The sequence below is a fragment of the Gopherus evgoodei genome, chromosome 1, assembly GCF_007399415.2.
Source record: "Gopherus evgoodei ecotype Sinaloan lineage chromosome 1, rGopEvg1_v1.p, whole genome shotgun sequence".
In the NCBI taxonomy this organism is placed as follows: domain Eukaryota; kingdom Metazoa; phylum Chordata; order Testudines; family Testudinidae; genus Gopherus; species Gopherus evgoodei.
In genome coordinates this window covers 369,957,817-369,973,431 of record NC_044322.1, presented here as the reverse complement: position 1 = coordinate 369,973,431, position 15,615 = coordinate 369,957,817, and the positions used below count along the sequence as shown (strand labels likewise).

Below are 15,615 nucleotides of genomic sequence, written 5' to 3'. Positions count from 1 at the left end.
AGTGTACTCTGGGCAGCTATTCCACAGAACGTCTCTTCCTCTTTTGCCGCTAAGAGTTGTGGGAAGGCAGAGGGGGTAATGGAGCATCCTGGGTCCTGTCGCAATGCCGCGTGATGCATTGCGTCGCATCCCAGCAATCCCTGTGCTTCCGTCCACCTTCTGCGCCATCTTTCAATGGTTTGTGTACTGCACGCTCTGCCTTTTCAGTCTGCAGGAGTGAATCCTGAACCACTGACAAGTATGCTGCTCACTCTGACTAACACGTCATGAGTGGCAGTGGAGTTATTCCTTAAACTACAAAGGCAAGAGGAGTGCGACATTGATCTCGCTACCTGCATTAGCTACGACACGAGATTGCTTGTGGCATTCACGGGGGTGCTGACCACACTGGAATGCCACATTTGGGCTTGGTGGGATCACATGGTCACGCACGTCTGGGATGATGAGTAGTGGCTGCAGAACTTTTGGATGAAGAAAGCCACATTCATGAGACTGTGTGATGAGCTCATCTCAGCCCTGCTGCACAAGGACACGAGAATGAGAGCTGCTCTGTTCTTGGAGAATCACAGAACTGGAAGGGACCTCAAGAGGTCATCTAGTCAGTTCCCTGCACTCAAGGCAGGACTAAGTATTATCTAGACCATCCCTGACAGGTGTTTGTCCAACTTGCTCTTAAAAATCCTCAATGATGAGGATTCCAGAACCTCCCCCAGCAATTTATTCCAGTGCTTAACCACTCTGACAGTTAGGAAGTTTTGCAGTCTAAACCGCCTTTGTTGCAATTTTAGCCCATTGCTGCTTGTTCTATCCTCAGAGATTAAGAACAACTTTTCTCTCTCCTCCTTGTAACACCCTTTTATGTACTTGAAAACTGTTCTCATGTCTTCTGTCTTCTCTTCTCCAGACTAAACAAACCTAATTTTTTCAATCTTCTCTCATAGGTCATGTTTTCTAGACCGTAAATCAATTTTCTTGCTCTTCTCTGGACTTTCTCCAATTTGAACAGATCCTTCCTGAAATGTGGCACCCAGAACTGAACCCAATACCCCAGTTGAGGCCTAATCAGTGCTGAGTAAAGCACAATAATAACTTCTCGTGCCTTGCTTACAGTACTCCTGCTAATAAAGCCATTCTGGGCTGGCTGCTTTTTTTTTTTTTTTTTGCAATAGCGTTACACTGTTAACTCATATTTAGCTTGTGATCCACTCTGACTCCAAGGTCCCTTTCCGCAGTGCTGCTTCCTAGGCAGTCATTGCCCATTTCGTATGTGGGCAACTGAGTGGAGCACTTTGCATTTGTCCTTACTGAATTTCTTCCTGTTTACTTCAGACCATTTCTCCAGTTTATCTAGATCATTTTGAATTTTAATCCTATCCTCCAAAGCACTTGCAACCCCTCCCAGCTTGGTATTTTCCACAAACTTTATAAATATACGCTCTGGCCATTATCTAAATCATTGATGACGATATTGAAGAGAACTGGACTCAGAACCAATCTTTGACAGACCCCGCTCACTATGCCCTCTCAGCATGGCTGTGAACCACTGATAACGACTGTCTGGGAAAGATTTTCCAGCCAGTTATGCAACCATCGTATAGTAGCTCTATCTAGGTTGTATTTCCCTAGTTTATGAGACGGTCATGTGAGACAATATCAAAATCAAGATAGATATACCACCTCTACCACTTCCCCCCCACACCACCACCATCCACAAGGCTTGTTACCCTGCCAAAGAAAGCTATCAGGTTGGTTTGACATGGTTTATTCTTGACAAATCCATGCTGACTGTTATTTATCATTTTATTATCTTCGAGGTGTTTGCAAATTGATTGCTTAATTATTTGCTCCATTATCTTTCCAGGTACTGAAGTAAAGCTGACTGGTCTGTAATTCCCCAGCTTGTCTTAATTTCCCTTTTTATAGATTGGCACTAGATTTGCCCTTTTCCAGTCCTCTGGAATCTCTCCCATCTTCCATGACTTTTCGAAAATAAATTTTAATGGCTCAGATACCTTGTCAGTCAGCTCCTTGAACATTCTAGGATGCATTTCATCAGGCCCTGGTGATTTGAAGACATCTAACTTCTCTAAGTAATTTTTAACTTGTTCTTTCACTATTTTAGACTCTGTTCCTACCTCATTTTCATTGGCATTCACTGTTTTAGATGTCCAATCGCTACTAAACTTTTTGGTGGAAACCAGAACAAAGAAGTAATTAAGCACCTTTGCCATTTCCACATTTTCTGTTATTGTCTTCCCCCCTCATTGAGTAATGGGACTACTCTGTTATTGGTCTTCCTCCTGCTTCTAATGTATTTGTAGAATGTTTTCTTGTTTCCTTTTATGTTCCTAGCTAGTTTGATCTTGTTTTGCACCTTGGCGTTTCTAATTTTGTCCCTACGTACTTGTGTTATTTGTTTATATTCATCCTTTGTCATTTGACGAAGTTTCCACTTTTTGTAGGACTCTTTTTTGAGTTTTAGATCATTGAAGATCTCCTGGTTAAGCCGGTGTGGTCTCTTGCCATACTTCCTATCTTCCCTATGCAGTGAGATAGTTTATTCTCGTACCCTTAAGAATGTCTCCGAAAAACTGCCACCTGTCATCAATTGTTTTTCCCCTTGGATTTGCTTCCCAAGTGATTTTACCTACCAATTCCCTGAGTTTGCTAAAGTCTGTCATCTTGAAATTTATTGTCTTTTTTGCCCTGTTCTCCCTCCTACCATTCCTTAGAATCTTGAACTCTACCATTTCATGATCACTTTCACCCAAGTTGCCTTCCACTGTCAAATTCTCAACCAGTTCCTCCCTATTTGTCAAAATCAAATCTAGAATAGCCTCTCCCCTAGTAGCTTTCTCCACCTTCTGAAGTAAAAAAATTGTCTCCAATACATACCAAGAAATTGTTGGATAATCTGTGCCCTGCTTTATTTTCCCAGCAAATGTCTGGGTAGTTGAACTGCCCATCACCACCAAGTCCTGTGCTTTGGATGATTTTGTTGGTTTAAAAAAAGCCTCACCCACCTCTTCTTCCTGGTTTGGTGGTCTGTAGTAGACCCCTACCATGACATTGCCCTTGTTTTTTACCCCTTTTGTCCTTACTCAGACTTTCAACAAGCCTGTCTCTTATTTCTATCTCACCCTCAGTCCAAGAGTATATGTTTTTAATATATAAGGCAACACTTCCTCCTTTTTTTCCCTGCCTGTCCTTCCTGAGCAAGCTGTATCCTTCTATACCAATATTCCAGTCATGCATGTAAGCAGAGTCAGGATAAGCTCTACCCTGACATCTGGTGGAAAGAATTTCAGAGTGTATTTGCATAGGCACGCCTACCCTATCCCAGACTGCCGAGCTGTGGGACTGCTTTGTGACAGAAATGACTCAACCTCAGTTGGGTGGTACTTACTAGACAAGGGACCTGGGTTCCAAAACCCAGTGAGGTTGAGAGAGGCTGGGAACAGGTATCTGTGCCTGGTGGTGCAGTCTCCTTGTGGAGCCAGAAGCACCAGTTCTACCCCCTCCTCTCTCAACTGTGGAATGTCAGAGTTGATTCCCTTAATCTAGATACAGGTTACTGAGCTGACCTCACTTTGGGCTAATGGTGCACTAGCACTGGGGCTCCCCTACTATGAACTGGGATCACTAGGAGTTGAAATTACTGCGCTGAGAGCACTGATACTGTGCTAACTAGTTGGGAAGCCTGAAGCTATACTGCGGAACAGAGCAGCTGGCGGAGTGGAGCAGCTTGTGGGGACAGCTGGTGGAGCAGAGCGGCTGGCAGAGCAGAGTAGCTGTGGGATGGGTGGAGCGGCCCACAGAGCGAGCGGAGCTGAGCAGTTTGCAGGGACAACTGGAGCATCTCACGGGACAGCTGGTGGAGCAGAGCAGCTGGTGGAGCAGAGCAGTTTGTGAGGATGGCTGGAGAAGCAGAGTGGAGTGGCTGGTAAAGCAGAGCAGTTTGTGGAGAAGGCAGAAGCAGAACCCCACGGAGAGGCAGGGCAGTTGGCCCCGGACCACTTAAGGTGCCCCTTTCTACCCAGTCTCGGGGGAGGGACCTCTGCAGATAGACTCTCGAACTTCGGGGCTGCACTGACCCAGGACAGAGACTTTTGAATTGTGGGACTTTGGGGACTGTGGGTGATTTGGGGGTTGCTGGACTCAAGAGCCCAGGGAAAAGGACACAGCCCAATTCTCTGGGGTGAGTCTTTGCTCACGGTTTGGTCTAGGAACTCTAGTTGAGGTGTTTTCCCAATTTAGTGCTTGTTGTTTATCTCTTGTTAAACCTTTTCTGCTACACTGAGACTCTGTGCTTGTGAGGGGGAAGCATTGCCTCTTTGAGGCACCTAGGGGTGTTTGTAAGATTTTTCCCAGGTCACTGGGTGGGGACTCGAGCAGGTTATGCATTGTGTTATTGAAATGGAACCCCTGGATACTGAACCCGGCCCTTGTTGCTGCCAACTCAGAGGGGCAGAAGGGTTACATGCATATTATGCCACCAAGTCTCTGTGATGCCAGCTATGTCGTAGTTGTTTTTATTTACTAGCCTTTTGAGTTCTTCCTGCTTATTCCCCACTGTGGAAGCTGGCTACTCCAGACAGCTACCGATAGGTTGCTAACCAGTTCGGAGAGGAAAGTCAACCATTGAACTCATGTTGACGGAAGTGTGCAGGGCCATTAATCTCATCCTGCTTTGAAAGACCGTGACTCTGGGCTATGTGCTTGACATTCTGGATGGCTTTGCACAAATGGGCTTCCCTAACTGTGGACAGGCAATAGATGGCACGCATATTCCAATTCTGGCACCTGACCACCTAGCCACCAAGTACATTAATCAGAAGGGATATTTCTTCTCTAGGTGCTTGTGGATCACTGTGGGCATTTCATGCACATTAACAAGGTTGATCTGGAAAAGTGCATGACGCACACATCTTTTGGAACACTGGCCTCATTCAGGAAGCTGCAAGCAGGGACTTTCTTCCCAGAGCAGAAGATCACCACAGGGGAAGTCTGAATGCCCATTGTGATTCTGGGAGACCCTGCCTATCTCTTAATGCCATGGCTTATGAAGCCATTCACGGGGCACCTTGACAGAAGCAAGGAATGGTTCAAAAACAGGCTGAGGAAGTGCAGAATGAGTGTGGAGTGTGCTTTGGGTCATTTTAAGGCCCACTGGCACTGCCTCTTCGGGTGGCTGGACCAGGCCAATGACAATATTCCTATGCTTATAGCCACATGTTGCATGCGCCATAATATTTGTGAAAGGAAGATTGAAAGCTTCACTCAGTGCTGGACCACTGAGGCTCCACACCTAGAGGCTGAATTAGAGAGGCACAGCACAGGGCCATATGGATCAGGGGTTCCTTAAGGCAGCAATTTGAAGCTGAAAGCCACTAATATTTGTTGCTGTGCTTGGGAGTGCAGTGCTTGTAATGTTAGGAGGTGATTGTGATTGGTGCAGACGATGCTATGAAGGTGTAAGAAAATTTCCTGTTGCTTTGCAGGGCTCTGTTTGCTTTCAATTAATGGAATAAAGATTGCTTTCAAACCAAAACAACTCTTTTATTAAAAAACAACAACCAGAGGGGGGAGAGATCAAAAAAAACACATCAGCACTGCGAGGGATGGGGAAAGGAGGGTCTCAGGACGGTTAGAGATTTGTGTATGTCCAGGGATCATATCCAACCTTCTCCTTTGGAGTACAGTGCAGCAGGTACTGTACTTCAGCCGGGCTACACTGCAGAGGGACGGGAGTTGAGTGCAGTGGGTACTGGGAGTCTGAAGGGCAGGATGGTTACAGGGCAGGAGTGCAATGCAGCAGGTACAAACTGGGGCCAGGAGGCTGATAAGAGCGTATTGGTGGTGTCTCAGGGGAGCATGGAGAAGAGTTTTGTGACAATGGCTGCAGGGGAGGGCAGGTGCGGAGCTGCTCAGTTTGCAGTGCTAGTAGGGCCTGGAGTGTTTCCGCTTGGCGCTCCATAACGTTTAAGAGCTGCTTCATCCTGGTGCACCACATTCTCCTTTCAGTCCCTCCTCTTGCTGTCCCTCCACTCCTTCAGTTCTTTTTTTTTCGGCAGCGGAGTGCATCATGACATCACGCAGAAAGTCCTCCTTAGTTCTTCTTGGCTGCTTTCTAATTCTGCGCAGCCATTTAGCTGGCAATAACAAAGAGGGGGGCTGGGTTCCCAAGATCATATCTGTGAAGCCAAAATGCAACATTTTACAGCAGCAGTATTATTTGCAACACACAGACCATTGATTCAGTGACTTAAAAACAGCCCTATGCACATACCTGTCACTAACTGGCTGACCCCAGGCGAGCACCCACGAGCCACAAGACCCCCAAAATGGTAAGTAGCTGCAGGGGCAGGAGAAATCCATGTTCCAGCACCATACTGTCCACTGGGCACGTGGCTCTTGGGGAGAGCCAGCACTGTGGAGGGGAGGGGGGGCTTATAATCATTATTGTCCCCACATTTTCCCCAGGCTATGTTAATTATGGAAGATCTTGCTGCTGAGGGAGAGCAGGGAATCAAGGGAGGGTTTTCTCCAAGACTGAGGCTTCTGCCCTGGCCCATATGTGGCTCACCTGTGTGCAGCAATGGTGTCCTCCCAACCCCCGACCAGTGATGACAGAGTGGTGTGGGAAGATTTCCCTTAATGGGGCAAGAAACAAAGCAGCTCTGCCAAAGAATCTGCAGCAGTGGATTGCCCCGTATCTCCTCGAGAGTTTCCTGGAGATCTGAGGCAGATTCCTGTGAAGAGAAGGAGTCAATCAACACCCCGTTCCACTGCTCCAAGATTCCCTCCTCCTGGCTCGGTCTATTCTTGGCTGGCACGCGAGCCTCCGAAGTATCCACAGTGGCCTTCGCAGTGGAGGTGGAGTCACCACCGAGTATTGCGCCGAGCTCTTTGTAGAACCTACAGCTCATGGCACAGCACCGGAGTGGTGGTTTGCCTCCTGTGCCTTGCGGTAGGTGTTCCGCAGCTCCTTCACTTTGACCCTGCACTGCAGTGTGTCCCGGTCATGGCCCCTTTCCGTCATGCATTGTGAAATCTGTCGTAGGTATCCTAATTCTTACGGCTGGAGCGCAGCTGGGACTGGACAGTCTCCTCTCTCCAAATTCTGATGAGGTCCATCAGCTCGGCACTGCCCCAAGTCAGGGATCACCTGGTGCATGGAACAGGCGTGGTCACCTGAAAAGATGCACGGAGACCACTGCACGCATCACCGAGCAAACAGGAAGGAGACTTTCAAAATTCCCAAGGAATTTAAGGGGTGGGGATTGTTACCTGGGGTTCTTTCAACCCAGAGCTCTTGGTAACTTTTACTCTGTGCGAGCTGGCGTCAGGAAATAAATCAGGGGAGACACGGCCGTCCACCGATAGATGGCTGGCACAAACAGGACAACACAAGAGTGCTGTCACTAAAAGCTAAACTTTACTTAGTCTCAAGCACTTACAAACATCCGCAACAAGTTAGTAAAACACCCCCGACCCCTGATAACTACCAAAGCTGAGTGTGGCTCTCAAGTGACACAGCGGCAGGCTTCCGGAGGCCAAATCTTCCGTCTGCCGTTGGGGACTGCAAGATGTATCCAGAGGGAGAGTCCAAAAGAATCCCTAAACGAGTCCAACTAGCTCAAACTTTTTCCCCTTATTTTTACAGTAGTGATAGAATGACATATCCCTTAAGGAAACCTTGTCAAGTAAGCAGTTTCAAGCAAGAGGTTCCTTCTGACTATTGATTAACCAGATGTGAGTTTTCCAGAGTCTGCAGCTCTGAGACCCCAATAAACATTCCTGCTCTTTTTAAAAATGCCTGTATCAACAACTTCAAGAGGAGTCTTATCAGGAAGGACATGGGGTCAAGCTGCCCTTTCCGTGGCACCCAACCCCCTCCCGCCCTCCTGCCTTGGTCAAGCTGAGTTTGCTGAATGATCAATTTACAGCTTGCTGACTAGGTTGCTTTTTAAGAATAAGCCATAGTGGTTTTAGGCACTTTACTGGTTTGCCAAAGTCTCTCCGTACAGGGATGACGGTTGGTCAGCTGAGGGCAGGGCAGTAGAGTTCAAACCAATGACCAGAGAGGCGAAAACAGGCATTGTGGAACACCTCCTGGAGGCCAGTCACACCGATGTAATCGACCAAGGTGTCTACACTGGCACCAGGGAGCTGTAGGCCCAGCGCAGAAAGCTGTACGCCTCGTTGGGGTGGTTTTACAGCACTGTTTCTGCATACTAAGTGGCTTGGCAGTGTGTACACCTCAGGAGTTACACTGCAGAAAGCTGCTTTACTGCGCAGAAACTTGCCAGTGTAGACAAGGCCTTAGTTAGGGCTTGTCTACACTAGCACTTTACAGCGCTGCAACTTTCTCGCTCGGGGTGCCAGTTTAGACAGTGCACCAGCGCTGAGAGCTGTGCCCCTCGTGGAGGTGGGTGTTTTAGAGCTCTGGGAGAGCTCTGTCCCTTGGCTCTGACATGTCTACACAAGCCATGTTAAAGTGCTGCCGTGGCAGCACCTTAACGTTGCCAGTGTAAACTAGCGCTTAGTTTTAGGCAAAGACAAAGTTGGACACCAGGAAAAAGAAGTGTATCACTTCCTGGGAAAAAGTCTCACTGTGTTCACCTTACGTAAAGGGTCTGCTTCCAAAACACTGATAAATTTATAAATGTATACTAGGCCTGTAGGTATACTTTATTTCTAATAGACCTTTGCAAAAGCTAGTAAACAACTTATGTTACCCAAGACTCAACCCATTAGTTTATATTCATTCCTTTATTCTGTTTTTCTGTAGCTTCCTTATCTTTGTTTTGGATACCACATTCCAGGTGTCAATGAGCCATGGAGCCCCTCTTAACTATACCAGGACATACTATTCTTCTCTTGTTTCTGATGGGTTTTGTATCCTGTGACAAGGACAGATATCAGCTGTGCAAAGTGTCATGGGCTACACCTTAGTGTGAATGATCAGCTTTCTGGGAAAAGCATATTCCTTGTAATACAACTTGGCATAATTACCCAATATTCATCTAGGATATAAAATATACAATATTAATGTTACGCTTCTAATGCCTGTTAGTGTGGTGTGCCATACACATCACCAGTATAAGTTGACTAATATGTGGGTGCCCCCCATTGCTGGCACTCTGTGTGCTCCTCATTCTCTCCTCTGCCCACACTATAGTCCCCCAATTTCCACCCCCACCAGGGGTTCTGTGTGCCCCATTCCTCCTCTTGCTCTGCCCCCCCACCCTTCCATGGCAGGGACTGCATGCATGACCTCATTCCCCTCCACCTACCATTCTTTTTCTGCCTGGGAGTTGTCACTGAGGGTGTCAGTACATTAAGCTCTGTTGAGAGGATAGGCAGAGATGAGATCGGCATGTTGCTGTTCTGCGTGTCATTAATGGGTTCCAGCAACCAGGTGTTTGATCTACAGACAATTTCAGAAGTGCTTGAAGAGCTGGCAAGGCTCCAAGTCCCCCCATTTTCCCCTTTCAGTTTCCCCCCAGCGCAATAGGGTTCTTTCCCTTGACGCCTAGCGTATTTCTTGACATGGCTTGATTGAGTGGATGCAGCATTCAAAGACTATTCTGTTACAGACAGACAGAAACGACATTGAGTGTAAGGCCTTCACAAGCTCACTCAAGTGCTGGTTTTCTCCTGGAACAGCACCGCTGTATAGCTGGTGTAGTGAGGAGTCGCTTTGGGTGGAGGCATAAAGAAAAAGAAAGTAGGACCCAACTGAAGTGAGGAGAAAGAAGCAACTCCAAATACTGGTGATACTAATCATCTGGGTGAGAAGGAAGGAGGTTTAAGCCACACCTCAGGGAGGGGCTATTTAGGCAAAACCTCAACACAGATTCTACTCCTGCTGCATCTTGCAGTGATGTTATCAGGCTTGATTGTCATGGAAACTAACATGGGGTGAGAAATTCTTGTGTAGGCATCTTAGAATCATCCATCGTAGTAAGGAAATGCACTGCTAGACCACATGTATTAGCAGGAGTGTTGTAAGCAAGAAAGGAGAAGTAATTCTTCCACTCTACTCTGTTCTGGTCAAGCCTCAGCTGGAGTGTTGTGTCCAGCTCTGTGTGCCACATTTCAGGAAAGATGTGGGCAAACTGGAGAAAGTCCAGAGGAGAGCAACAAAAATGATTAAAGGTCTATAAATGTGACCTACAATGAAAGATTTAAAAAATTGGGTTTGTTTAGTCTGGAGAAAAAAAGACTGAGGTGGGACATAAATCTTCAAGTACATAAAAGGCTGCTGTAAAGAGGAGGGTGATAAATTGTTCTCCTTAATCACTGAAGACAGGACAAGAAGCAATGGGCTTACATTGTGATAAAGAAGATTTAGGTTAAACATTGGGAAAAACTTCCTGTCAGGGCAGCTAAGCCCTGGAGCTAATTGCCCAGGGACGTTGTGGATTCTCCATCCCTGGTGGTTTCTAAGAACAGGTTAGACAAACACCTGACAGGGATGGTCTATAATTCTTAGTCCTGCATCAATGCAGGGGACTGGGCTAGATGACCTATTGAGGTCCCTTCCAGTCCTACATTTCTATGATTCTACATAATTTTGTGCTGTCTGATGGCATCGCTGAGTGCTGGAGTACACCCAACCTTCTCAGCTACTCAGCACCTGGTGTACCTGCAGTTGTCTGTCTAGGCGGTATTCCTCCCATTGCTATAGTATCTGACCGCCTTGCTAAATCCATTAATGTATGCCTCACATGCCCCTCAGAAGTAGGTGAGTATTATCCCTATGTTACTGTTGGGGGACTGAGGCATTGAGAGAGAAAGTGACTTGGCCTAGGCCACATAGTGAGTCTGTGGCAGAGGTGGGAATTGCACTCAGGTCTCCTGAGTCACATACCAGGGCTTGAGCCCACACCACAAGACCAGCCTGCCTCTTGGGAGGCCTTATAGACTGGAGCACCTGGTGGATCCTAGTAAGCACTCGCACACATGGCTGAAATTAAAAGATCCTTTAGTGGGGCTGGAAGAGAGGCATGGCTGCGAATACCTTTAGTCAGTTTCAATCTAGAATGAACACACCCATTCCTAGCTCAGCCCTAGGGCAGCCCAGTTGAGGATAACAGGGCTAACCAGCCCCCCAGGCTCCTCAGGACGCATGTCTAGATGCCCCTTCTAGCCTTTCGTCTGCTGGACGCAACTAGGCATTGGCCTGTAGGGCCTACTGGCCAGGGCTCCGGCCTCAGTCTGTCTTGTGAGCAACTCCTCCGCTTTCTTCTCCTCTCATCCGGCTGTATGTAAGAATTTCCAGGCTAGGTCAGTGAGACTGGCTCTAGCTTTTAACATGGACGCTCTCTGATGCTTTTCTTGTTGTTGTATTTTTATCAGTTTCTTTTGATCCAGGTAGTCATTTGACTTAACATGTGGTGAGAGGTGGGATCACAACCAGGCCTTTGCCATTACTTGGAACTTAGCCAAACTTTCCCCATCCTGGTTCCCAGGAGGATGGATGAGTCCTTCTACTGCACTTCATCGGAACAAATCTTATCCACTTAGAAGAGCAGATTCTGCCCGACCAGCCTGGCAAAGGAATGGAGCCCTGGGTTACAGCTCTGGCCATTAGGAAGGGCTCTAATGGTAGGCAGCATGTTTGTTGCTTTATGAGCAGTTAGGAAGTGGGCATTATGAATGTAGGCCAACTGTGTGAGCCCCACACTTCTCTGGTGTCTGCCGTAGGCCAGCTGTGTGAGCCTCACACATCTCTGGTATCTGCCGGGGCCCTGGAGGGCAGCAGGGAGCCTCCAAGAACAGAAGGATCCCAAAGCGAGACAACTTCAGCAAAACTGTTAAATTCTGCCAATGCAGCTGTGCAAAATTCTGCATAGCTCCCACTTCTTGGTTGGAGAGCAGAGTGAAGGCTAGACTCAGCTGGTGAAGCTGAATTTCAGTGGAGATTGGATCCATGAGCTGGTGCTGTGTAACCCACAAACCCAGGCCTCAGCAAACGGCAGAAAGAAGAGTCAAACAGCAGAGAAGATGATTATTTATTATTGCAGCAGTGTGTATGGGCCCCACCAGGGACTGAAGCCCACTGTGCCAGGCAGATGAGAGACATAGATCCTGCATCCCCAGACTGCATCATCAAGGAGCAGCTAACTTATTCTAAAGAAAAGAGGTTTTCTTTGACATAAATATAAAACAAAACATTTCCCTTGGAAGTGTGAGGAGCCATTACAGTCAGAGCAGAGCAGGAGTCACCCCCCAGCTCTCACTTCAGCCTGGACCTCACTGCCTGCCTGGGGAAGCATATTCCCTCCTATGGCTCCCCAGAGCCTTCCTCAGGGCCCCCTTCACTTCCTGGTTGCGGAGGCTGTAGATGAGGGGGTTCAGCATGGGGGTGACAATGCAGTACAGTGTGGAGACCAGGGTGTCCACCCCCACGGAGTAGCCTGCGCTGGGGCGATTGTAGTTGAGGTTGGCCATCCCGAAGTATATGGTGACCACGATCAGGTGTGAGGCGCAGGTGGAGAAGGCCTTGTGCCTTCCTGTGTTGGAGCGGATTCTGAGGATGGCTGCCAGGATGTAGAGGTAGGAGACGATGATGAGCAGAAACGGGCTCAGGCCCATGAAGATACTAGCCAGATGGAGTGTGACCTCATTGACATAGGTGTCACTGCAGGCGATCTTCAGCAGGGGAGGGACATCACAGAAGATGTGGTGAAGCTGGTTGGCACCACAGAAGGATAAGCTGGAGGCCATGAAGGTGTGTATGGCTGAGTCCAGGAGACCCCAGAGCCAGGACCCCATGGCGAGTGGGATGCACACCCTCCGACTCATGATGTCAGTGTAGCGCAGGGGGTTGCAGATGGCTGCATACCGGTCATAGGCCATGACGGCAAGGAGTGCACACTCGGCTCCTGCGCATGACATCAGGAAGAACATCTGGGCCATGCACTCCCAGTAGGAGATGGTCTCCTGCTCACGCAGGAAGTTCACTAGGATCTTGGGGACTGTGACTGACGAGAAGCAAATATCCAAGCAGGATAAGTGGCTGAGTAAAAAGTACATGGGGCTGTGAAGATGGGAATCCAGCTGGATGAGGGTGAATATCATGGAATTCCCCACCAGGGTGACAAGGTAGATCACCAGGAACACCAGGAAGAGGAAGGCCTGGCCATGAAGAAGGCTGGCGAAGCCCAGGAAGATGAACTCCGTTACCTGTGTCTGATTTTCCTGTTCCAGGGCGCTGGTAAAGTTTGTCTGTGGGGGGAGGGACAGGGAGAGAGAATAGACAGAGTGAGATTCAGGAATTCAGAGCTAAACCATCTCCTTCCAGCAATGAGGCTGTGATTTCACATGCAGAAAAGATGGAAACTTAGAGTTCAAAATGCTACCTGTTGTCCTGTGTGTGTGTGTGTGTGTGTGTGTGTGTGTGTGTGTGTGTGTGTGTGTGTGTGTGTGTGTGTGTGTGTGTGTGTGTGAGAGAGACTAGGAGAGGATCATGTTGTGAAAGGTATGGCAGTTTTCTGCAATCTCACTGGGAGATCTTACTATATTAAGTATATGTATCATTGCAGGCCAGACATCTGTAATTCCATGAGAGAAGGTGACTGCAGCCCTCCCAGAACAAAGAATAGTGGGTGGGAGGGAGGCGATTAGGCCAATTCACTCAGGTTGTATCGCCTCCTGGCGTTGCTCACATATATTGGTTCAATTTGGATTCTCCAGAGACCCAAAAAAGAAAGGACTTTTGGATAAATAGACAGTTAAAACTCAGGCTCAGTACGATCTTCCTGATCAGCTAATGGAGAGAACATTCTCACCAAGGGGGCACCGAAACTTTTCTAGGAAGGGTTGGAAGAATTTTGGCCTACAAAGGCCATGTCACACTCATGAGTGACTTCTGGTAAGCTTATTAGCATGCATATCGGAACTTTTATTGTTTGTGTTTTCTCTAATGCTTTCACATTAACAATAAATCTGCTTGCTCATAAAGGACTGTGTCATAATTTTTTTAATATTGGGTAATTACACTGTTCATAGTTTTTGGAGAGAAAGCAAAATAAATGCTGGCCTACTTAGGTAGACTTGCTGGGGAATTCACAGTACAGGCAGGGAACTGTGCAGCCTTGGAAAACCCTGGTCAGGTGAGAGAGAGAATCATCTTCTATGACCTGTCCAACCCCCCGTGCTCAAAGCAGGACCAACCCCAACTAAATCATCCCAGCCAGGGCTTTGTCAAGCTTGGCCTTAAAAACCTCTAAGGAAGGAGATTCTACCACCTCCTTAGGGAACCCATTCCAGTGCTTCACCACCCTCCTAGTGAAACAGTGTTTCCTAATATCCAACCTAGATCTGCCCCACTGCAACTTGAGACCATTGCTCCTTGTTCCGTCATCTGCCACCATTGAGAACAGCCTAGCTCCATCCTTTTTCAAACCCTTTTTCAGGTAGTTGAAGGCTGCTATCAAATCCTTCCCTTACTCTTCTCTTCTGCAGACTAAATAGACCCAGTTTCCTCAGCCTCTTCTCATAAGTCATGTGCCTCAGCCCCCGAATCATTTTTGTTGCCTTCTGCTGACTCTCTCCAATTTGTCCACATCCTTTCTATGGGGGGCGGCCCAAACTGGACACAATATTCCAGGTGGGGCCTCACCAATAGAGGGGAATGATCACATCGCTTGATCTGCTGGCAATGCACTTACTAATACAGCCCTGTCACGGTATAACCCCCACTCTGAACCTTAGCATCCAAAAGATGGGGTACCATCATGAATCCCCCTAAGCTTAATTACCAGCTTAGATCTTGTAGTGCTGCCACCAAACAAGACTTGCAGTGCCTTGTACACTCTGGTCCCGCTAAAACCTTCCCAGGGGACCCCAAGACCCAGACCCCCTGGATCTTACACAAGGAAAGTAAACCCTTTCCCCCACCGTTGCCTCTCCCAGGCTTTCCCTCCCTGGGCTACCCTGGAAGATCACTGTGATTCAAACTCCTTGAATCTTAAAACAGAGAGGAATGCACCTTCCCCCCTCCTCTTTTCCCCTCCCCAAGAGGTAATACAGATTCAAGCTCCGTGAATCTAAAACAGAGGAATTCCACCTTCCCCCCCTCCCTTCTCTCTCCCTTTTTCCCACCAATTCCCTGGTGAGTACAGACTCAATTCCCTTGAGCCTCAACAAGGGGAAAAAATCAATCAGGTCTTAAAAAAGAAAAGCTTTTAATAAAAGAAAGAAAAAAATAAAAGTGGTCTCTGTAATCAAGATGGTAAATGTTACAGGGTCTTTCAGCTTATAGACACTAGAGAGAAGCCTTCCCCCCAGCACAAATACAAATTAAAATCCTTCCAGCAAAATACACATTTGCAAATAAAGAAAACAATCAAAAAGACTAAACCGCCCTTCTACTTGTACTTACTACTGGAACAGAAAATTAGAGAGCCTGTAGGTACGTCTGGTCACTCTTAGAACCCAGAGAGAACAACAGACAAACAAACAACACAAAACAAAGACTTCCCTCCACCGAGATTTGAAAGTATCTTGTCTTCTGATTGGTCCTCTGGTCAGGTGGTCCAGGTTCACTGCTTGTAACCCTTTATAGGTAAAAGAGACATTAACCCTTAACTATCTGTTTAT

The 15,615-nt window shown here is 47.5% G+C and overlaps 1 protein-coding gene across 1 annotated transcript; it reads right to left on the bottom strand.

The window, feature by feature from the left end:
- Positions 1 to 12,264: 12,264 nt before the first annotated feature.
- On the bottom strand, positions 12,265 to 13,290 carry LOC115645404 (olfactory receptor 1020-like; the record flags this gene model as incomplete). Its single annotated transcript, XM_030550008.1, has 1 exon — positions 12,265 to 13,290. A coding segment is annotated over one exon (1,026 nt), but the record flags the coding sequence as incomplete, so codon positions are not given.
- Between the last annotated feature and the right edge of the window lie 2,325 nt (positions 13,291 to 15,615).